Source organism: Leopardus geoffroyi, chromosome B1, assembly GCF_018350155.1.
Source record: "Leopardus geoffroyi isolate Oge1 chromosome B1, O.geoffroyi_Oge1_pat1.0, whole genome shotgun sequence".
Taxonomy (NCBI): Eukaryota; Metazoa; Chordata; class Mammalia; order Carnivora; family Felidae; genus Leopardus; species Leopardus geoffroyi.
In genome coordinates this window covers 96,658,269-96,682,053 of record NC_059327.1, presented here as the reverse complement: position 1 = coordinate 96,682,053, position 23,785 = coordinate 96,658,269, and the positions used below count along the sequence as shown (strand labels likewise).

At 37.4% G+C, this 23,785-nt stretch overlaps 2 protein-coding genes across 9 annotated transcripts in view; one reads left to right on the top strand and one right to left on the bottom strand.

The window, feature by feature from the left end:
* MFSD8 (major facilitator superfamily domain containing 8) overlaps positions 1-23,785 on the bottom strand; it is a 163,696-nt gene that overhangs the window by 90,586 nt on the left and 49,325 nt on the right. For 5 of the 7 annotated variants that reach the window (XR_006709903.1, XM_045468015.1, XM_045467976.1 and 2 more), the window contains exons 2-3: positions 2,858-2,990; positions 2,065-2,244 (exon numbers count right to left, since the gene is read on the bottom strand). Coding sequence is in view for 6 of the 7 variants with exons in the window: in XM_045468015.1 (XP_045323971.1) it covers positions 2,065-2,129 (65 nt within the window). In the remaining variant the exon portion in view is untranslated. Of the gene's footprint in view, positions 1-2,064; positions 2,250-2,857; positions 2,991-23,785 lie in introns of those variants that run through there. The other 2 variants (XM_045467978.1, XM_045467989.1) reach the window with 2 other exon arrangements.
* The window catches only part of ABHD18 (abhydrolase domain containing 18), a 44,417-nt gene continuing 22,969 nt past the window's right edge, over positions 2,338-23,785 (top strand). Inside the window, exons 1-4 of one of the 2 annotated variants that reach the window (XM_045468037.1) lie at positions 2,338-2,615; positions 18,649-18,757; positions 19,383-19,467; positions 23,352-23,452. In XM_045468037.1, the coding sequence (XP_045323993.1) occupies positions 18,666-18,757; positions 19,383-19,467; positions 23,352-23,452 (278 nt within the window). In that variant the 5' untranslated portion in view covers positions 2,338-2,615; positions 18,649-18,665. Of the gene's footprint in view, positions 2,616-18,648; positions 18,758-19,382; positions 19,468-23,351; positions 23,453-23,785 lie in introns of those variants that run through there. The other variant, XM_045468047.1, reaches the window with a different exon arrangement.

The window sequence follows — 23,785 nt, the reverse complement described above, 5'->3', positions numbered from 1 at the left end:
ATTAACTTTTGGGGCGCCTGGGTGGCTTAGTTGGTTAAGCGTGCAACTTCATTTCAGGTCATGATCTCATGGTTCATGAGTTCGAGCCCCGCATCAGGTTCTGTGCTGACAGCTCAGAGCCTGGAGTCTGCTTCGAATTCTGTGTTTCCCTCTCTCTCTGCCCTCCCCCACGCACACGCTCTCTTTCTCTCAAAAATAAACATTAGAAAAAAAAATTTTTTAAAGAAAACATTAACTTTTAACTCTGTTAAGCAAAATGCCACCCCTGAAATCTATTCCTCATTGATTTGTATTACAAAAAGATTTTATTCATTTATTATAAATCTCATTACCAAATTTTTTTTGTGAGAATTTGTTTTCTTTCTTGTTATCTAAGTACCTGTATCTTTGATTTTGCCTCTTGTTCGGCAAAGCCTAAAATATTTACCATCAGGACCTTTACAGAAAAAGTTTGCCAACCTCTGTTCTCTCAAACATTGTAGATAGAGTCAGTGGAGACCACCCAGGACTCATCAGACCAATAAACTAAAACTAACCTTCCTAGTGAGGAAAAGTTGGTGGTGAACTAGGCTGAAGTTCCTACAATTTACTCAAAGTGAATACCTCTTGTCCATTACGTATTTGTTCACTTTACTAGGGAATCCAACTGTATTTTTAAAGATGGTATACTTATTGAATTATTCTCAAAATATCTTATTTTTAAAATGCTAAATCTAGAATCTCAATCAAGTACTGTTTATGGACAGAACATCTGAGTTTAGATGCACCTTAATGAGCCTCAATCGCAAGGATATAATCAAAGCCAAAAGTAAGTCCTTTTTTAAAAGCAATTTGGACACAGTGACAGAATGTATAGCAAGACCACATCTAACCATTAACTCAAAGATCCTGAATCTATCTGGAAGATAGCCAAGAACCTGGAAGAAGCAGAAGTTTGAGAAATCCAAATGTGGCAATCTATGCACTGAAACACGTGCATTTGACTAATAAGACAGATCGTTAGCCCTAGTCATAGCTTCCATATTCTAACTACACATAGTTCTATTAAGCTTAGATATGGTTTTCAAAATAGCAGCAAACTGGATGTCTGAAAATAAAGTTGGGAGAAGAGAGGTTGCTGACAGAAACAAAAACAAAAGTTGTCAAAAGATAATAAAAACATTATGGGGAATAGTCAGCCACCAACAGAATAGGCAGAAAAACTAAAAAGTAAACAGAAAACATTAAAAGTGTAGCAAGTGCAGAATAAATTGGTAAGAAAGTGTAAGAAAGTAGTGTAAAAGAAAAAAACTAATATAGAAGCAAATAGTCCAAAATGTCTCAATAGGCCCTGAGGACATCACTCTGTTATGACACATTTCAACATTGATAATAATTGTATTGATCTCAATTTAAAATATAGGTAATCTGCAATGCCTATATTCCGTTTAGTAAACTGGGGACCAGAGAGATACACTGTCCAGAGTTTCAAACAAAGTGGTTAAAATAAAAGTTTGGTGCTTTAGAGACAAATGAGCAAAAATTAACATGGTGGTTGACAGCTTAACTGTGCATTAATTTACTTGATAAATTAGGCTTCAAACATAATGATACTTAATTCCATTTTCTTAAAAACAAAAATAGATTCTTAATTGCGTAGTAAGAGACAAACTGTAACAATTCTAAATTGCTGTCCATAAACTAGGATTAAAATAACTGGAAATAATAAAGGGCGACCTAAAAGAGGTATCTTCAAGCATCGATTAAAACCCTCATTTCGGAACTTCTGGGAGACGTGTAAAGTGACGAGTTCTGTAGAGGAATGCAGAATGTAGACACTTAAAGGCTGCAACACTGTTGGAACGAAGGCAGTTTGACTTTCTCTGACAGCTTCACCAGAACCCTCTGGCTCACCGCGGACCTCTTTTCTCAGGCGCAGGAGCACATCGCCCTGTCTCACCAGACCGGCTGCAGCCTCCCGCCGCCCTGAGACCCATCTTTCGGTTCCGTAAGGCTGACGCCAGGAAAGGGGCCAGTCCCAATAGCGCAGGAAGATGAAGGGGCTTTCTCCCAACATCCGCTCACCTGCTTCCGGGTGTGCGGTCGCCTAAGAGCGGCTCCTGCTCAGTGTCGATCCCCGGACTCGCCATAGTTACACCGCCTACGAGGCGGAGGCCAACTCTCGCGACACCTCCTGCTCCCCTCCCTTCTCACTTGGCCAAAGCTGTCAAAAGAAGCCGGCAAGTGCGCGTGCGCGCCCACCAACTAGAAGTGGGTGGAGCGCCCCGAGGTCAGTGACGGAGTCACGGCGTAGTCTGGACCCGGCAGGCGGGAAGAGGTCAGGGGCGGGGCCCTGTGTCCTAGCTTTCTTACGTCCATCGGTACCTCGTTGCCTCCCAGGACTTCGTGGGGAACAGCGGGGGAGGGGTTAAGGGCGTGGCTAAACGGCTACCCCGCCCCGGGCTCGTCCCTCTCTGTAGGCTTCGCTTTCTGCGCCCCCTTGCTCCTAAGTGCCTGGAGAGGTTGCAGTCGCTGCAGTTGGGGCTCCGACCGAAGGCAAGTCCTGGGAGCCCCGGAAGGACAGTGCCGGGAGGCTCGGCCAGCTGGACAGCAGGCGCCCTAAGAACGGCCATTGGGTAAGTAGCCGGTCCAGGCCGCACTCCCCCAGCCTTCAGCACTGCGTACGTGCCAGGAGGCAGGGACTGGGGGCGCAGGGCTTGGCGGGAGACGCGGGGGCGCTGAACGAGGCGGGGCTTTGGGGCGCGCTCTGGCCGACCCGGGTGAGTTAGGCTGGCAGGCGGTCCCTTTACCCCTATGGAGGGTGGAATTGTCTCGGTGCTGTTGTTTTCTCGCTCCGCTAACTACAAAGGCATCTTACCGCTAGTGCCTTGTTTGGGCCTGGATGGTGGTTCTGAAGGTGGGGACCCTCAAATCGTCATCTTACTGCTGCCTGCGCCGACTGGGGGATTCAGTCAAGCACGATGCCACTCAGCAGACCCTGCCGCTGTAACCTACGGGTTAGAGAAGGCACAGCACCAGTTTAGCGGTGACCAGCTCCTTTCATCATAAAGATGACATTTTTCGAAAATATGGGGGTTTTTTCCCCGTAGATTTTGATGCTCTCTTTCCTTGTACTTACATATTAGCATCTTACAAGTAGGCTTCTGAGCTAATTAGTACCAGTAGTCATTATATGTCATAATTAATTTGTTTTGTTAGTGCCAGTACATTCTCATGTGATTTCATTTGATAACAACTGTCCTATGAGATAGATAAAACAGACACATTTATATTTCACAGAGAACTAAGGTTCAGACAAGTTGATAACTTACTCAGAGTCACTTGGTGTAAAAGTGGCAGAATTGGGATTCAATTCAATTCTTTCAAACAATATTTATAAGCAGTTACCCTATGCCAGACCCTATATTAGTTATATGTTGTGTGGTAAATGCCATCAGTTCTAACCTTTGTCTTTTTTGTGACCTTCTTGTGTTTATCCTGTCAGGCACATGAACAGCTAGACTCGAAATGTGTTTTCTGTTAGTTCAGAATTATTTTCTGAATCCAGACTTGACTTTTTGTGCTTGAATTCAGTCTTGCAAATTTGTCTGTAACAGCTCACAAAAACTTACCAGATTCCTATGACTGGTTCCAAAAAGGTACATAGGTGAAAAGAAAAAAAATTAGGTTAGGTTTTTTTTTTGTTTTGTTTTGTTTTGTTTTTGCCATAATGTTGCTTTAATGTATCATTGACTTTTTTTTCAAACCCTGAAGTCTAGTAGTCTAGCACAGTGTGTGTGTGTGTGTGTGTGTGTGTGTGTTTCACATGGGACTTTTAACTAGTATTGCACCAAGCAGAATGATTGCTAGATAAATACATGTTGAGTGAGTGATTATTGAATTACCTCATTTAATCCCTACAACAATCCTCTGAGTTGGGATTATGTCAAGCATACAAGGAAATTGAAAGCATGGAGAATAATTAATTTGCCTAGGATCATACGTTAATAAGTAACAGAGCTAGAATCCAAGAAACACAGGATTCCTGAGTGTAAAGCCTGTGCTTTTTTCAGCAGCAGCCTTCCTATGAAAATATTTTTAAGAAGAATCTTTTCCTATATCTCTTAAAATATATCAAAACAGTTGATCAATTTTTATATAAATTGAATAATTTGCTATGTGTGTATAGTAGGCCAGATACTAGTCCCCTTTTATAGGTTAAGGTGGCTTACTCAAGGTCACATAGCTAGTGAAGGAACCCAGGTCTTCTGACACTGCTATTTTCCATTGCTACCTCCAAGTGATGACTTTAGACCACAAAAGTACATGGAATGACTATGTGTAAAACAAGTGAAATCTAAATAAGCTCTGTGTATTATACCATAGGGGAAAAGAAAGAAAGAAAGAAAGAAAGAAAAGAAAAAATCATTTCTTAGGAACAGTGTACCCAAACAAAGCAAATATTTAAAAAAACCTTTTAAAAATCGTAATTGCTTTCTTTAATGCCCATGGAAAAGAAGAACTAAGTTTGAAAAGAGATTAGATTATTTGCTGAATGTTTCACATAAGGATATGAGACAATCCACCAGTTACATTTCCTTAGATGACTGCTTAGAATAGATAGCCACCCCTCAAAATGAACAGATAAACTTCCTATTTATGGATCAACTTTGTGAGGATAAAAATCCAGGAAAAATTAGGATTGCATTGTTTAAATGCTTAACTATAAGAGTGATAGATAAAAATACTATATGGTATATAGACTCTGAGTGCCACTTTAGCAATAGAGCTCATTTCTAGGAAAGACTTTTCATTCCTCTGTGCTGTAGTAGAACTACTTTTGTTGAGGTGTGTTTTTGTAGAGGTACTTTGATGTTTCCTTTTGTGTTGGCTTTATAAAACTATAGATAACATTTGTATCAGTTTGGCTTTATACATACTTCAAAAAATGGGTCCTGTCTCTGCAGAAACTCACTGGTGTCAATCCAGCCTGACATAAAGTCTTTAAGTATCAGATGTGCCTCTAGATGATGCCTCCTTTTGGTGAATTGGATTTATTGCTACTCTGGACTTTATCTGTTCATTGGCATTGGATACCAGTTAGCCCTGTTTAAAGACTTATGTTTTAGAATGTCCCAGAAATCAGTATTAATATTGTTCTTGGAACTGAAACTGGACTTAAGAGGTTCTGTGTAGCCCTCATGTCCATAACCAAATTTATAGCAGGCTTTGTGTGTTCTTGATTTGCTTTCTGTAGCTTACTGGCAGGTTAACATAGCAAGGAGTATGCTGGTTCCAGATTTAGAGCGCTGACTGTTAAGGCCTATATTATATGGAATGAAAGTGATTTGGAAAGCTTTTCTGCTATAGGGTTGAAAATTAGAAATGAGTAAACGACTTAGACATCTAATAAACATTGTACTTTAGAAAATATTTGAAGAGTTCATTGTTCTCAGGTCTTTTCCTGCTTCCCTTGAACTTTACTTTTGTATATTTGCCTTTGTTTACCAACTAAGAAAGAATATTGTATAGAAAAATGGGATGTCTAATGAGCAGTTTAGTACTTTTCTCCTTATTGTAAAATTTGAGTATTGGAATTTTGCTTTTTTAAAAAAATGCCTATTTATTTTTGAGAGAGATAGCACGTGTGAGCAGGTGAGGGGCAGAGAGAGGGCGACAGAGGATCTGAAGCAGTCAGCCCCAACGTGAGGCTCGAGCTCATGAACCACCAGCTCATGACCTGAGCTGAAGTTGGATGCTCAACCAACTGAGCCACCCAGGCCCCTGCTTTTTTTTTTTTTTTTTTTTTAATACTAACGGGGAATCTGCTAATTGCTGTTGATGCCACGGATGCTAGAAAGGAAGACATCAACTCCATCCTTTTCCCCCACTATAGAGAAAATAAATGGTCTGTGATGATGTTATGTTACATGGCAAAGTTGATGGGATGACACTCCTATGGTTACATTACGTTTTATTTTAGATTCCATCTTGCTAGCACATTCTCACTCTCCTGTTGGCCTTGAAGAAGTAAGCTGCCCTTTTGTGAACTCCTATGAAGACAGCCTTATGGTAGGGAACCATAGATAGCCCTTCGGAACTGAGGTTGGTCTCTGGCTAACAAACAGCAAAATATCGAAACTCTTAGGGTGATAGCTGCAAACAAATGAATTCTGCCAACAACCTGAGTGAGCTTGGAAGTAGGTTCTTCTCCATTCAAGCTTCCAGAAGAGAACAGAGCCCAACTGACATTTTAATGGAAGCTAGATGAGACCTGAAAGCAGAAAACCCAGGTAGGCTGGGTTCTCTGAAACTAATCCTCAAGATGGGGGAAGTGAGAAGTTGGGGAAAACCAATTAAAGTGATTTTTTATTCAAATTATTCTATTTAAAGTGGCACCTGGGTGGCTCAGGTTGAGGTCCTCATCTCACATTGCTGAGGTCCAGTCCCAGTCCTGCATCGGGCTCTGCGTTGACAGTACAGAACCTATTTGGAATTCCCACTCCCTCTCTCTTCCCCTACCCTGCTTGTGCTCACTCACTCTCTCTCAAAATAAATAAATGAACATTAAAAAAATTATTCTATTTAAAGGCCTTAGTGAGGTCTTCAAATATTTAAATTATGCAATGGCATATTGTTGAAGAGAATACATGCTTTAAGTTCTGTTCTTAGACAATAGGATAATGAATTACTTATCCTTACTGAGAAAGTTATCAAAAGGGAAAGAAAGTATCAATTTACTTCTGAAAAATTTTATAGAGAGAGACTGTCAACTCCAATTTCTACATTTTTTCCCAGTTTTTTTATTGTGGTAAAATCATCATATAAAATGATTTATGTGTGGTACACATCATATAAAATTTACCATCTTTACCGTTTTTAAGTGTATATTCAGTGGTATTAAGTTCAGTCATACTGTTGTGCAAACAGTACCACCATCCATATATAGAATTCTTCATCTTACAAAACTGAAACTCTCTATACATTATACAATATTCCTGGCCCCCTTCCCTGTCCCCCCCAGCCTCTGGTAACTACGATTCTCCTTTCTATTTATGAATCTGGCTGCTCTACGTACCTCACAAAAGTAGAATCATTCAGTATTTGTCTTTTTGTGACTGGCTTGTTTCACCTAGCCAAGGTGAATGTAATGTAATGTCCTGAAAGTCCTCCATGTTGTAGCATGTTAGAATTCCATTCCTTCCTAAGGCTGCATAATATTCCATTGTATGTATACACCACATTTTGTTTATCCATTCATCATTGGTGGTCACCAATGATGGTGGTGGGTTTTTTCCATCTGTTAGCTACTAAACTATAATTTTAAGAAAGCAGACACAACATGGCTAATTAAATAATTAGTGTTTGTTTTAGATGGAATACTGATTTTAGGAGTACCTTGTGACATATTTAATTATTTTAAAATTAATATTTATGTTGTGCCTGGGTGGCTCAGTCAGTTAAGTGTTCGACTTCAGATCAGGTAAAGACATCACGGTTCATGAATTTGAGTCCCACGTCAGGCTCTGTGCTGACAGCTTGGAGTCTGGAGTCTGCTTCAGATTCTGTGTCTCCTTCTCTCTCTGCCTCTCTCCCGCTCGTTCTCTCTCTCTCTCTCTCTCAAAAATAAATCGGGGCGCCTGGGTGGCGCAGTCGGTTAAGCGTCCGACTTCAGCCAGGTCACGATCTCGCGGTCCGTGAGTTCGAGCCCCGCGTCGGGCTCTGGGCTGATGGCTCAGAGCCTGGAGCCTGTTTCCGATTCTGTGTCTCCCTCTCTCTCTGCCCCTCCCCCGTTCATGCTCTGTCTCTCTCTGTCCCAAAAATAAAAATAAACGTTGAAAAAAAAAAAAAAAAAATTTAAAAAAAAAAATAAATAAATAAATAAATAAATAAACATATGGGGCGCCTGGATGGCGCAGTCGGTTAAGCGTCCGACTTCAGCCAGGTCACGATCTTGCGGTCTGTGAGTTCGAGCCCCGCGTCAGGCTCTGGGCTGATGGCTCAGAGCCTGGAGCCTGTTTCCGATTCTGTGTCTCCCTCTCTCTCTGCCCCTCCCCCATTCATGCTCTGTCTCTCTCTGTCCCAAAAATAAATAAACGTTGAAAAATAAATAAATAAATAAATAAATAAATAAATAAACATAAAAAAAGATTCCTTCCAAAAAATAAAAATCAGTATTTACATTTTATTTATATCATTTTATAAGGTTGGACAATTTATGGTTTTAATACAGTATTTTATAGTTGTATCTTTGCATTTGTGACATTATTGTGACATTTGTGAGATATCTATGATTTATTTGATTTTCTAGCCCAGGAGTCACCAAACTATGGCTTATGGGCCAACCTGCCTGCTTTTGTATAGCCCATGAACTATGAATGGTTTGTACAGATAAACACTAGTGCTCAATTTAGTGATGGGGCATTAACATTGAACCCACTTTATTTTTTTTTATTTTTATTTTTTGACGTTTATTTATTTTTGAGACAGAGACAGAGCATGAGCGGGGGAGGGGCAGAGAGAGAGGGAGACACAGAATCGGAAACAGGCTCCAGTCTCTGAGCCATCAGCCCAGAGCCCGACGCGGGGCTCAAACTCATGGACTGTGAGATAGTGACCTGAGCTGAAGTCGGACGCTCAACTGACTGAGCCACCCAGGCGCCCCTGAACCCACTTTAAATAAAATCCCAAGAAAAAAATTCAGTCTTTTCATTAATAGCCATATATTATAAAAGATTACTTATTATTATCATATTTTGAATTTCCTCAGTAAAATTTTGTGAATATTAGTTTTCTTTTTTGTGATATTATATACCTACATAATACCTTTGAGTTCACCTCTTAGCTAGCAAAGTCTATAATATTTATTATCTAACTCTTTATAGAAAAGTTTGTAGGATCTCTCCTCTCTTCTATTTATAACATTGTTCTTTTGAGATACTATTTGTAAACATGTTACAACAGAAACTAAGATTTTATGTTTATATCGTTTACTTAATATTTTTCCATGCAGGGGGCACCTGGATGGCTCAGTTGGTTAAGTGTGTAACCATCGATACTGGCTTAGGTCATGATCTCACAGTCATTGGACTGAGGCCCATGTCCCACTCCATGCTGATCATGGAACCTGCTTGGGAATCTCTCTATCCCCCTCTCTGTGTCCCCCCACACCCCCAGGAAATAAATAAACATTAAAAAAAAATACTGTAAAACCTTGGGTTGTGAGTAACTTGTTCTGCGAGTGTTCTAGAAGACAAACATTTCCAATAAATTTTAACTTGATAAACAACCGATGTCTTGCAATGTGAGTAGTATGTGATGCCAAATGTCACATGGTCACAACTGAGCCAATGGTTCTTGAAATTCGCTTCGATATACAAGTGCTTTGGATTATAAGCATGTTTCTGGAATGAAATCATGCTCACAAACCAAGTTTTTACTGTATGTTTTTCCATGCAGAATTCTATAAGGTATCATTTTGTAATTGGATATATTTAGTACAATTTTTTTTTAATATTCTTTAGGTGTTTTTTTTTCATTTTCAGATAAATATTCTGTCCAAACTAGGTGTACTATTAAAGATATGTCAAGGGGCGCCTGGGTGGCTCAGTTGGTTAAAGCATCTGACTCCTGATTTCAGCTCAGGTCATGATCCACAGTTTGTGAGTTCAAGCCCCACGTTAGGCTCAGTGCTGAAGGTGCAGAGCCTGCTTGAGATTCTCTCTCTCTGTCCCTTCCCCTCACTCTCTTTCTCCCTTAAAAATAAATATTAAAAAAAAAAAAGATATCTTGGGGGCACCTGGGTGGTTCAGTCAGTTAAGTGTCTGACTCTTAATTTTGGCTCCAGTCATGATGTCATGGTTTGTGAATTCCAGCCCCCCATCAAGCTCTGTGCTGACAGTGTGAAGCCTCCTTGGGATATTCCCTCTCTCTCTCTCTCTTTCTCTCTCCCTGTCCCTGTCCCTCTCCCCCCCGCCCCTCCCCCCTTACGCTAGCACATGGACGCGTGTGCTCTCTCTCTCAAAATGAATAAACATTTAAAAAAAGAAATCTTGGAAAAATATTAATCAAATACAGTAAAACCTTGGATCGTAAGTAACTTGTTCTGGAAGTGTTTTGCAAGATGAGCAAACATTTCTAATAAGTTTTAACTTGAAAAGTGAGTGATGTCTTACAACAAGTAGTATGTGATGCCAAAAGTCACATGATCACAGCTGAGCCAATGGTTCTTGAAATTTGCTTTGATATACGAGTGCTTTGGATTACAAGCATGTTTCTGGAACAAATTATGCTTGCAAACCAAGGTTTTAACTGTATAATGAGAAATCTGTTTTAAAGGCAGGCTTTGTAGGGGCACCTGGGTGGCTTGGTCATTTAAGCATCCAACTTTGGCTTAGGTCATGATCTCTCGGTTTGTGAGTTTGAGCCCTGCATTGGGTTTCTGCTGTCAGTGCAGAGCCTGATTCAGATTCTCTGTCACCCTCTCTCTCTACCCCCTTCCCCACTTGCATTCTGTCTCTGCCATTCAAAAATAAATAAATATTAAAAAAAATTAAAGGCAAGTTTGTAAAATTCCTTAGGATACTAGTTTAAGAAGCATAATCCTGGAAGTTGGTAACATGAATGGAACTTTTTCACTTTATGACTTGTGATCCTGGCTTTCTTATATGGCCTAGCCTGTATGAAACTGGAAGGAGAGAATGCTGTTGTGGAGACATGCGTATTCCATTACAGAGAAATAAGTCTCCCCTAACTATTTGATACGCGCATTCATGGAAAGCAGTTCTAATACAAAAGTCATGGTATTGATGGAAAAAATCTAGAATAAAACGTTTTCTTGTGATATGGTAATATTCATCTAAAGAAAAAGGAATCCTGGGGCACCTGGGTGGCTCAGTCGGTTGAGCGTCCGACTTCGACCCAGGTCATGATCTCACAGCTTGTGAGTTTGAGCCCCGGATCAGGCTCTATGCTGACAGCTCGGAACCTGGAGCCTGCTTTGGATTCTGTGTCTGCCTCTCTCTCTGCCCCTAACCCACTCGCATTCTGTCTCTGTCTCTCTCATAAATAAACATTAAAAAAGAATTTAAAAAAAATAAAGAAAAAGGAATCCTTGGGTGCCTGGGTGGCTCAGTCAGTTAAACATCTGACTCTTGATTTCGGCTCAGGTCATGATCTCACAGTTTTGTGAGTTCGAGCACCACATCAGGCTCCAGGCGGCAGTGCAGAGCCTGCTTGGGATTCTTTGTCTCCCTCTCTCTGCCCCTCCACCACTTGTGCTATCTCTGTCTCTCTCAAAATAAATAAGTAAATTTTAAAAAATTAAGAAAAAAAGAACTTACCAAATTCAACACCCAAAAAACAAATAATCCAGTGAAGATGGACAAAAGACATGAATAGATATTTTTCTAAAGAAGACATCCATATGGCTAACAGATACACGAAAAGATACTCAACATCACTCATCATCAGAGAAATACAAATCAATAGCACAATGAGATACCTCCTCACACCTGTCCGAATGGCTAAAATTAACAGTTGAGGAAACAACAGATGTTGGCAAGGATACGGAGAAGGGGGAACCCTTTTGCACTGTTGGTGGGAATGCAAACTGGTGCAGCCATTCTGGAAAACAGTATGGAGGTTCCTCAAGAAATTAAAAACAGAACTACTCTATGACCCAGCAATTGCACTACTGGGTATTTATCCAAAGGATACAAAAATGCTGATTTGAAGCAGTACATGCATCCCCATGTTTATAGCAGCACTATCAGCAATAGCCAAATTATGGAAAGAGCCTAAATGTCCATTGACTGATGAATGGATAAAGAAGAGGTAGTAGGGGCACCTGGGTGGCTCAGTTGGTTAAGCATCCAACTTCAGCTTAGGTCATGATCTCCTGGTTCATGGGTTCGAGCCCCGCTCAGGCTCTGTGCTGACAGCTCAGAGGCTGGAACCTTCTTTGGATTCTGTGTCTCCCTCTCTCTCTGTCCCTCCCCTGCTCACGCTCTGTCTCTCTCAAAAATAAATATTAAAAAAAAAAGAAGAGGTATATATATATATATATATATATATATATATATATATATATATATAGAATGGAATACTACTTGGCAATCAGAAAGAATGAAATCTTGCCCTTTGCAACATCATGGATGGGACCTAAGTGTATTATGGTAAGTGAAATAAGTCAGAGAAAGACAAATATCATATGATTTCACTCATGTGGAATTTAAGAAATACAGCAGATGAACATAGGGAAGAGAAGGAAAAATAAGATAAAAACAGGGGGACAAACCATAAGAGACTTTTTTTTTCTTTTACATTTATTTATTTTGGAGAGAGAGAGAGAGAGAGAGAGAGAGAGAGAGAGCACAAGTGGGGGAGGGGCAGAGAGAGAATGAGACACAGAATCCGAAGCAGGCTCCAGGCTCAGCAGTAAGCCCAATGCGGGGCTTGAACTCACAAACCGTGAGATCATGACCTATGCGGGAGCCGGATGCCCAACTGACTGATCCACCCAGGCTCCCTAAAAGACTCTTAAATACAGAGAGCAAACAGGGTTGCTGAAGGAGAGGTAGTTGGGGGATTGGGCTAAGTGGATGATGGGCATTAAGGAGGGCACTTGTGGGATGAGCACTGGGTGTTGTATGTAAGTGATGAATCACTGGGTTCTACTCCTGAAACCAATACTGCACAGTATGTTAAATAAATTTTAATTTTAAAAAAATCTACAAAAAATCCTGTTTAAGAAAAAAGAAAAAGGAATCATATTCATTGCCTATTAGTCATGTAACATGTTTAATAAAGATACTTAAAGGACAGAATAAAATATTAATGGAGGAAATAAAGAAAACTGGATGAAAAGGCTAAAAAAATAATAACAGTGTTACTAAGTTAATATGTGAATTAAACACACTATTGGTTACATTACAAATAGGATATTGTATAAGTTATGACAAACATAATTGGAATGTAAATGAAAAGTTCATTGTAGACGTATAAACAGTAAAACAACAGTTTGTAAAAGCTACTTAAAAGGGGTTTTAAAAATGGAATGTAGGACGACTGGGTGGCTCAGTTGGTTAAGTGCCAGACTTCGGTTCAGGTCATGATGTCACAGTTCATGGGTTCAAGCCCTACTTTGGGCTCTGTGCTGGCAGCTCAGAGCCTGGAGCCTGCTTCAGTTTCTGTGTCTCCCTCTCTCTCTGTCCCTCCCCCACTCGCTCTCAAAAATAAGTAAACATTAAAAAAATTTTTTTAATAAAAAAATAAAAATGGAATGTAGGTTTTAGAACTAGATCTATGTTTATAAAAGAATTCTAGGTTTAAAAAATAGCAATTAGCAGTAGAGAAAAAAATAATGTTTCTAGAAATCTGGTTAATAAAAAAATATAGTGTTCTCCAATGACAGGAAAATGAGTGATAGGTAGTGAGGAGGGCACTTGTGATGAGTAGTGAGTGCTGTATGTAAGTAATGAATCAGTAAATTCTATACCTGAAATTAATATTACACTGTATGTTAACTAACTGGAATTTAAATATAAACTTAAAACTACAAAAAAAAAGGGGGGGGAGATGTAACATTAAAAAAATTGAATCATACCCTTCTTCCAGTGTGTTAAGGATGTGGTGAGATGGATTGGTTTGATTGTATAAACATTTTAGAAAATTTGTAGAATGCATGTAAAGCTAATTTTTAAAATTAATAGAATGGTAAAAGCTTTTTTGCTGTGAATCAAGTTTCACAGTTAGTGTCAGAGATATCTTTTAAAGCAAATATATCAGGTTAGAGATACTAATATACCTAAAGGTTCATAGATAAGCATATGAAAAAATATCAACAAAAAATTGAGTGGTGGAGAGAAGGGAGTAAATATATCCACCATTATTTATATCTGGAATTAACAAATACTGTGTAGAACATGGAAGTATAGGTTTAAGTATTAAATAAAGTTATAAGTGTAGAGGCCACTTTTGGGCAACCAACTTAAATAATGGAAACCTGAGTAAGGTAGAAGGGCCCACAGTGACCCCTGGCTGAACACATAGGCCCATTAGACCACCTTGTAATAGCCTTAGACTCTAACTGACCAATTACAACCAGGCACAGTTCCTAAGATGACCAAAAATGGGAAAATTACATGTTCCCAGGCTCCCTCACTCTGCCCTAAAACTATGGCTCCCCACCACAGCCTCATGGCAGACGGTCTCTGTTTTGCTATCCTGCCTGCAGCTTCCTTGCAGTGAGTGTATTCATAAACGTCTGTCTCCATTGTTCTGCCTTGGATGAATTCTTTAACCTTTTGCACTGCTGGCTTCCACCCAGTCGGGTTGCCCCATATTTGGTGCCCCCCCCCATCCATTTGGGAGACCCCACAATAAGGATAATCAGTAATATTGTTGGTATTAGCAGTAGGTGATAGTAATATTGTTGGTATTAGCAGTAGGTATAGCACTTAAATTTCAAAGTACTGTTTAAGTGTTTCATAAATAGTAACTCATTTTATTTATTTTTTATTTCTATTCCTTAAGTGTTTATTTTTAAAGAGAGAAAGGATGCATGCACATGTAAGCAGAGGAGGGGCAGAGAGAGGGGATCAGAGGATCTGGAGCAGGCTCTGTGCTAACAGCAGAGAGCCTGAGGAGGGGCTCAAACTCATGAACCATGAGATCATGACCTGGGCAGAAGTGGGATGCTTAACCAACTGAGCCACCCAGGAGCCCAAGTAACTCACTTACTTCTCATACCAATCCTTACAGGTAAGTACTGTCATTATCCCCATTTTACAGATGACTCACAGGTATATGACAGAAAGGATAAGCAACTTGCGCAAAGTCACATGGTAGAGGATTCAACCAAGGGAAAAGTGTATGCTCTTAGCCATTTTGACATACTGAACCTTAAATATCTCTCTTTCAAATTTACATATACTCAAATGTAAAACAATTAAATGTGAATAGTTTTTAAAAACCAAAAAAATCAATAAAACCAAAAATGGAACAAAAACTAAACCCAAAAGGTATCATAATAAATATAAATGGGCTGAACTCACCTATTATTAGAAAAAAAATGAGGCGATCCTATAAATCAGCATGGTGAGGAAGAATATTGGAAAAAGACAAATATGAAGTTGGTCCCTTCTGTCTTAAAAAAAAACACCAAAAACTCCTAAAATAAGTGTACATGTATAAATGGATAGGGCTCACAGGTATATAACATTAAAAACAACGGTCACCATTTGGGAAGAGAGGAAGCTTCACAGGAGTAAAGAGAGACTTCTCAGCTTTGCTCTATATATTTTTATGTTGTTTGAATCCTGCCAAAACTAAGTTTTTTAATTAAAAAATTTTTAACATTTATTTTTGAGAGACTCAGAGACAGAGTACAAGTGGGGGAGGGGCAGAGAAAGAGGGAGACAAGGAATCTGAAACAGACTCCAGGCTCTGAGCTGTCAGCACAGAGCCCTTTCCATGGCTCAAACTCACGAACTGGGAGATAATGACCTCAGCTGAAGTCGGACACTTAACTGACTGAGCCATCCAGGTGCCCCTCCTAAGTTTTGAGTTTGTGTAGGTAAGTAAATAATATCAAGGAAAACAAATTCCAAACTGTTAGCACTAAGTATCTCTGAGAAGTAGAAGGAAGTAATGGGAACAAGACTATTCTTCCTCTTTTTACTGTATCTCCTTCTCTATTGTTTGAATTTAAAAATGTTAAAATGAGTGAGTGCCTGGGAGGCTCAGTTAGTTAAGCATCTGACTCACGCTCAGGTCTTGATCTCAGGGTCATGAGTTCAAGCTCCACATTGGGCTCAGTGATGGGCATGAAGCCTACTTAAACAAAAAAGTTACAGTGAGAATCTGTGAAATAGCAAAGAAGAGGGCATGTGATCATTTTCTTTTGCCTTTCCTCTTACATAAATTATCTATTTACCAACTGACTAGATAGTTTTTACAAATTTTATTGGAACACTGTGCATGAGTAGACTTCAGGAAGTACATAATTTTAATGAGATTTGCAGTTTAAAGTTTTGGCTGCTGCTTCTTCTTATGTAGGTCTTGGCTTAAATGTTACCTCTTTGGTTAAGTGGGGCTTTTTTTGGACAATCAAAGGAGTCTTCTTTATCACACTCTCTTGTTATATTATCTTTATAGTGTTGGCATCATCTATTCTTTGCTTTTTAAAAAAAATAATATTTTTCCTACATGAAAATACAAGATCTGTGAAAGGAAGAATGTGCCTTGATCATCTTATAGCACAGGACCTAAAATAATGCTTAGCATATAGTAAGCACTTAATACTTGTTGCTTAAATGAAAAAGGTAATATTCTTAAAAGTTCAGAAACTTGCATTTTTGGGAAACTAAATGATGATAATTTACTGGACTCTGGTAACCGGAATACGTTTATTTATTTATAGCGGTAGATACAAGTAGTATAATAAACAAAGCTGGATATGCATTATGGTTTCTTTTCCGTAACATTATTATGCCAAAACCAAATTTTAATCAAGGTTAAAAATTAATTGGGGCGCCTGGGTGTCTCAGTCGGTTAATCATCAGACTTCAGCTCAGGTTATGATCTCTCAGCTCGCGAGTTCAAGCCCCATGTCAGGCTCTGCACTGACAGCTCAGAGCCTGGAGCCTGCTTTGGATTCTGTGTCTACCTCCCTCTCTCTGCTCCTCCCCCACTTGCACTCTGTGTGTGTGTGTCTCTCTCTCTCAAAGGTGGATAAATTTTTTTAAAAAAAATTTAAAAAAAGGAATAAAAATTGATTAACACATGAAAATTGGCAAAAAGAGAGTGGTATTAAGAAATACTAAATACTGTACTCTGTCTTTATACTGTATTGCTTAACAAGTACTTTATCTAGTAATTGTTTGTTCTTGGTCCTAAGAATTGTGAGAGGCAATATGAATGATTTGGTTTTGCTGGTCCAGTCGTAAAAACTATAATAAAGTACCCGCCCAGTTAATGATAGTTTGGGTTGTATACCTATGTAAACAAGGAGGAACATTAAGTTAAACTTGTATTTTGTTACAAATCAAAGAGCAAAAGTATAAAACATAAGTGGTGGTTCCATTAAAACATTCAAAATAATAGATAAGTACTTACTAAAGCTCACTGATAGAAATGCACATTTCTATTTTCCATTTTTCTAGGTAGAATAAACCCTGAAAATGAATCACATTTTGCCCACAGATCAAAACTACACCATTCCGTTTGAAAAGACAGGCAGGTATTTAAAAATAAAATAAAATTTAAAAAAACACTTTAGAAATATTTGGGAAAGTTAAATAAGTGGTGCAAAGTTTTCACGAATCATAGTTTAGTAGACAGGCAATGTAGAATAGTAGTTAGATCTTGCTGTGTGCCTGGGATTCAGTTTTAGCTCTACCTACCACTAGCTCTGTGATCTTAGATAAATCACCTATTTTCTCTGTGCTTCAGTTGGGATAATAGATCCTTCTTCATAAAGTTTTTGGGATGTTTAAACAAGAATGTGTATGTATATGTGTTTGTATTTTTACAAAATGATGCGTGGCAGATTGTACAGTACCACATAAGTAATAGCTACAGCTATTGTTATCCAATAAATATTGAGTGTTAGTTGCTGTGCTGAAGATGGGAAGACCTTACCCTAAAAGAATACACAGTTTATCTTCTCTACTTTCATCCCAGTTCCTTTTGTCTATATTTCACGTCTTATATCCGAGAGAATAAATTTAAGGTACATAGTTTAATCTCAATCTTAAATTTTTTCTCCAGTTTTATTGACATATAATTAATATGTAACATTGTATTAATTTAAAACTTACAGCATAATGATTTGACTTACGTATATATTGTGAAATGATTATCACAATAAGTTTAACATCCATCACCAAATATAGTTACACATTTTTTTCTTGCAATGAATATTTTTAAGATCTGTAAGATAAATAGTTCTGGGGGGTGTAATGTACATTATGGTAACTATAGTTAAAAATATACAGTATATTGGCACCTGCTGGCTCAGTTGGTTAGGCATCTAACTCTTGGTTTGGGCTAAGAGTTTGGGCTAAAACTGTTCCGTTTATGAATGTGAGCTCCACCTCGGCCTCTGAACTAACAGCAGGGAGCCTGCTTGGGATTCTCTGTCTCCCTCCCTCTGCACCGGCCCTGCTTATGCTCACTTGCTCTCTCTCAAAATAAATAAATTAAACACACACACACACACACACACACACACACACACACACACGCATATATATGTGGCACCTGGGTGGCTTAGTTGCTTGAACGTTGGACTCTTTATTTTGGCTGAGGTCATGATCCTAGGGTCGTGGGATGGAGCCCAGCATCAGGCTCCATGCTGAACAGAAATTAAGATTCTTTGTCTGTCTGTCTGTCTCTCTCTCCCTACCCCTGCCTCTCTCTCTCTCTCTCTATCTCTCCCTCCCTTTACCCCTCCCCCCTCTGCCCCTCCCCCACTCACACATGCACACTCTTTCTAAAATAAAATAAATATACACAGATAGATGGATAGTATGTTTGAAAGTTGCAAAGTTCCAAGGAGAGTAGATCAATCTGTAATTTTTACCTGATATTTAAAGAGATGGCTAGGAAATTGACCTAGTGCCTAAAATAAAATATTTTAAAGTTATTTTAAATTTTGTTTCATAGATGTTTGTTTGTTACTAATGGGTGTCAGCAAGTTAGATATTCTATACCGGAGACTTCTCCTCACAAAACTTTTTATCAGAGGATGGGGGAGGCCAGAGGATCTCAAAAGGTAACCATTTTTTTCTTAATGTTTATTCTAAATTTGTTTTAGTAAAAAAAATTAAAATTTTTTCAGTGATACAATCCTTTGTTATAAATATGAAGTGATTGACAACTTAAGCATTAAAGTATATAAAATATTGCTTCTTTTTCTCTTCTGTCTTTTTAATTATTTCTGTTTTATCCCATATAATCATAAATTATGTTAAAAGTAATTTTAAAATTAAAAATAAAGAGCTCTCAAATACAAAGTAGATTTTGAACTTTAATTATTTTTAAGTTGCTTATAGTTTCCAGGGATAGAGCTTCTTCATGTAAATTGAATTTGTAAAGCTGGGATATACTGTAGGTCATAGAAGTATCTGGACTTAAGAAAATGAATTTTCAGGATTTATGCCTTTAATTTTGAGTATTGCATATGTTAATTGCTTTCTGAACAATGATATTTCTCAAATGTTTTATGGATAAGATGTCCAGCTTGAATAAAAACCAGTAGCCTCATCTTTTTCTCTAATGATTTGAATTAAATTTTGACATAGCTTATGAACTGGACTTGCAAATTTTTCAGCATTATACATCACTCCCTGTATAATGGGCATATTGAATTTTTCCCTTTTCCCCCCTTATCCTAATAGACTCTTCGAATTCAGAAAGATGATTGGAAATCGAGAAAGATGTCAGAATCTGGTTTCAAGTGATTACCCAGTACACATTGATAAGGTATTTAAATGAAAGAAATGCAATTACAGAAATTCTGGTTTAACATAAATATGTGTCAAGAATAGGTTGAGGGGTGTCTGGCTGGCTCAGTCAGTGGAGTGAGTTCAAGCCCATGTTGGGTATAGACATTACTTGAAAATAAAATCTTAAATAATAATAATAATAAAATAAAGCTTAAAAAAAGAATAAGTTGAATACTGGAGTATAATAATAAACACTAAAACATGAGTACAGTACAGACTTTTCATTTAATATGATTAAAATAAATACCATATGTATCCTAATAGGATGCTTATAATAATCGTAATCATGTATATGAGAGCATATATTTAGTACTTGCTTAAACAGAAGAAAATATTTAAGGCTTCATCTTTTTGAGCCTCATTTTGTATCTTTAGGATCAGAAGGATTAAAATATTTAAGAAGAATTATGAGTAATACAGGGAAGTATTCTACTTGGAGAATCAGCACATGAGAAGTTGTTAACCAAAACGCCTATTAAATAACATCAGGGAAATGTTATGGGAAATAGTTAATTGGTGAAAGAATGGTAGAAAGAAAACGCAGTAACATTAGAGAAAATTAGAGAATATATTTGAAATAGTGTTGTTTTTTAGCAACCATGTTTTTCTGTAAAACAGTTCTAGGGTTATATAATTGGATAATTGAAGTATTGTTGGGGAAGGGGTACAAATGCATAGCCTTCATATCTCTCATTGCCCTTCAATCAAAGTAACTCTATTTTCATCTCTTATATGTATTGGATATCCTTAGAGGATTTCATTTTTCAAAACAGTTCCACTGCTAAAAACAAAATTTTATAAATTGGAAATCCCTCATCCATACCATATAGCTATTCTTTCTATAGCTTCTGGATTTAGAACATTTCTCCCTCAAATTTTGCTAAATGTTACTATTTACCTGTTTTTTTTTCTATTAAAAATCACAGGCTTAAAATAAACAAATTAAAAGCATACCAAGTAAAAAATCAAAAAGCTAACTTTCTGTCACTTTCCACTGCTTAATTCTATTTGTATCCCAAGGAAAAATTACTGTGAAGATTTGGGGATGCATCCCTTCCTCTTCCCCTGTTGTTCCCATTACTGTCTCTTTTGGTTTTTAAAAATTGAAGGGCGCCTGGGTGGCGCAGTCGGTTAAGCGTCTGACTTCAGCCAGGTCACGATCTCGCGGTCCATGAGTCCGAGCCCCGCGTCGGGCTCTGGGCTGATGGCTCAGAGCCTGGAGCCTGTTTCCGATTCTGTGTCTCCCTCCCCCGTTCATGCTCTGTCTCTCTCTGTCCCAAAAATAAATAAACGTTGAAAAAAAAAAAATTTGAGATAAATTCACCTGCCATGAAATTCACCTTTTTTAAGGTGTGCAGTTAAGTGTTGTTGTTTTTTATTATTCTTCCTAAGATGTGCAAACATCACCACTATCATTACCTAATTCCAGAACATTTTTATCTCCTCAAAAAGAAACTATGTACCCATTAGCTGTTACTTCCTACTTCCCCAGCCTCCCACCTGTTAGCAGCCACTAATCTGCTATCTCAATGGACCTATTCTAGACTTTTCATATAAATGGAATCATATAATATGAGGTCTTTGTGTCTGGCTTATTTCACTTAGCAAATTTTCTTGGTTCATCCATGTTATGTAACATTACCTTCTTTTTTATTGCTAAATAATATTCCATTGTATAGATATGTGACATTTTGTTTATCCATTTATCAGCTAATGAACATATGGATTGTTTCTGCTCTTTGACTATTATCAATAAGGCTGTGAACATTCATGTTCAAGTGATTTTGTGTATATATGTTTTGAATTTTTTTGATATTAATCTAGTAGTGGAATTTCTGGGTCATATGGTAATTCTGTGCTTAACTTTTTGATGAACTAAGAACTGTTTTCCAAAGTGCACCATTTTACTTTTCCCACCAGTAGTGTATAATAGTTCCAATTTGTCCACATTCGCACTATTTGTATTAAATAGCCATCCTAGTGGGTGTGAAGTATTTTATTGTGGTTTTCAATATGCCTTTCCCTTATAACTGTGATGTTGAGCATCTTTTCATGTGCTTAGTGGACATTTGTATATCTTCTTTGGAGACATCTATGAAATCATTGCCTATTTTTAACCGGGTTATTCATCTTTTTATTGTTGAGTTATAGCTGGTTTAATTTTTAAGTCTATATTACTTATGGTTCTAAATTGCTTTTTTTTCTTACCAAGTTGCCATTTGTCCCAACACTATTTGTGGGATTATTACTCCCTTTCACATTAATCTGTGCTGCCTCCTTTATCAAATAATTTATTATTCTAAATCATATAAATTCATATTGTACACATCAGGTCTCCTTACCATTTTCAAAAAATGCAGTGCAATCATAATTAAAATACTCAATTTAGAACTAAAGTCTATAAAATGATCTTAAAATTATTTTGGGAAGGATCATGAAAGTACAATCAGATCAGGAACACCTAAAAAAGAAGAGTGATAAGGAAAACCTACTTCAGTCATTTGTCAATAGATATTATAAAGCTGCAGCATGATCAAACAGCATGATATTGGTATAAATGAAAGGTAGGCTAATAAGCATTATCTACAATAGCCAGATTATGGAGACAGCCCAAGTGGCTATCACCTGATGAATGGATGAAGACGATGTGGTGTGTCTGTATACACACACACACACACACACACACACACACAATGGAATATTACTCAATCACAAAAAAAGAATGAAATCTTGCCATTTGCAGTGACGTAGATGGAGTTAGTATTAAGCTCAGTGAAAAAAATACTGTGTGATTTCACTCATATGTGGAATTTAAGAAACAAATGAACCAAAGGGGAAAAAAGAGAGAGAGGGAGGCAAACCAAGAAACAGACTCTTAACTATAGAAAACAAATTGATGGCTACCAGAGGGGAGGCAGATGGAGGAATGGGTTAAACAGGTGATGGGGATTAAGGAGGGCACTTGCTGTGATGTGCAATGGGTATTTGATGTTAAGTGATGAACCACTAAATTCTACATCTGAAACTAATATTGCACTGTATGTTAACTAGCTAGAATTTAAACAAAAACTTGGAAGACAAAAACCAAAAAAAACCTTTTAAACGAGTGGGGGGAAAAAAGATAGACTTATAAAACCCAATAAAGGATTGAAAATAATGTTATAACTTATTAAAACTTACTGAAGTAAGTCACATGCAAAACAAAATGTGGATTATTTAATAAGACATTACTGGCTAGAATTTTTGTTTTAAAATAAGATGGTTATATATGGTATCCACAGATAAAATTTTTTGTTTACAATTTTAATGAAAATATGTGGTGCTTTACTGTTAATTTAATTTTGATTACTGACCTGATAAAGATTTTTTATTTATAAAAAATAACTGATGAAGGGAAAGTTTAGGTGTCAGACATTAGCAAATGCCTTTGCTATAAATATAAATATACATTTCTCCTTATTTAATGTTTACATGACTCATTGTCTCAATGGATTTCTTAAACATCAAGTCAACCCTTATTTGATTGCGGTAAATTATTTTTACAGTTTCTTTGTAAATTGTTCTTATGTTTATTTTGATATTTTTGAATTCTTCCAACTAGTATTTTATTGACTTATTTCATGCTTTTGTACAAATGCAGTTTATTTATAGTTTACTTTTCCAACTAGCCTGTAGTAAAGGATGTAAAAGGAAAAGAAATGTGTGTGAGGAGCCATGCCTTCAGAAAACTGACTGGGGCAAAAGAATACATGGTAGTCAGTGAAAAAATTTTTAATTGAATGGAACTTTTTTATATTAAAACATGCATGATAGACCTTAGTCTATATGTATGTATACATTTTGGTCTTGCTTTTCTTTTAGATTGAAGAGCAGTCAGACTGTAAGATCCTAGATGGACACTTTGTTTCCCCCATGGCCCACTATGTGCCTGATATAATGCCAGTTGAATCTGTTATTGCAAGGTAAGAATTTTTATTCAGAAAGTTTAAAGTAGTAAGTTATTTTTTACTTACAATTATAATATCAATGGCATACTATTTTTAATTGGTTAGCATTAATTGCAATAATTATTTAGCATTGCTCCCGGTAAACGTGGGGTGAAGCAGAATAAAACTATAGAAAAGAGACTGTTATAAATAAGATAATTTATATAAGCCTAATGGAACCACAAAGATAAAACCTATTAGATAAACAAAAGACAAAGAGAAAGAAATCTAAGCATTCCACTACAGAAAATCATCAAATCACAAAGAGACAAAAAGAAGAAAGGAACAAAAGAATAATAAAATAATAAA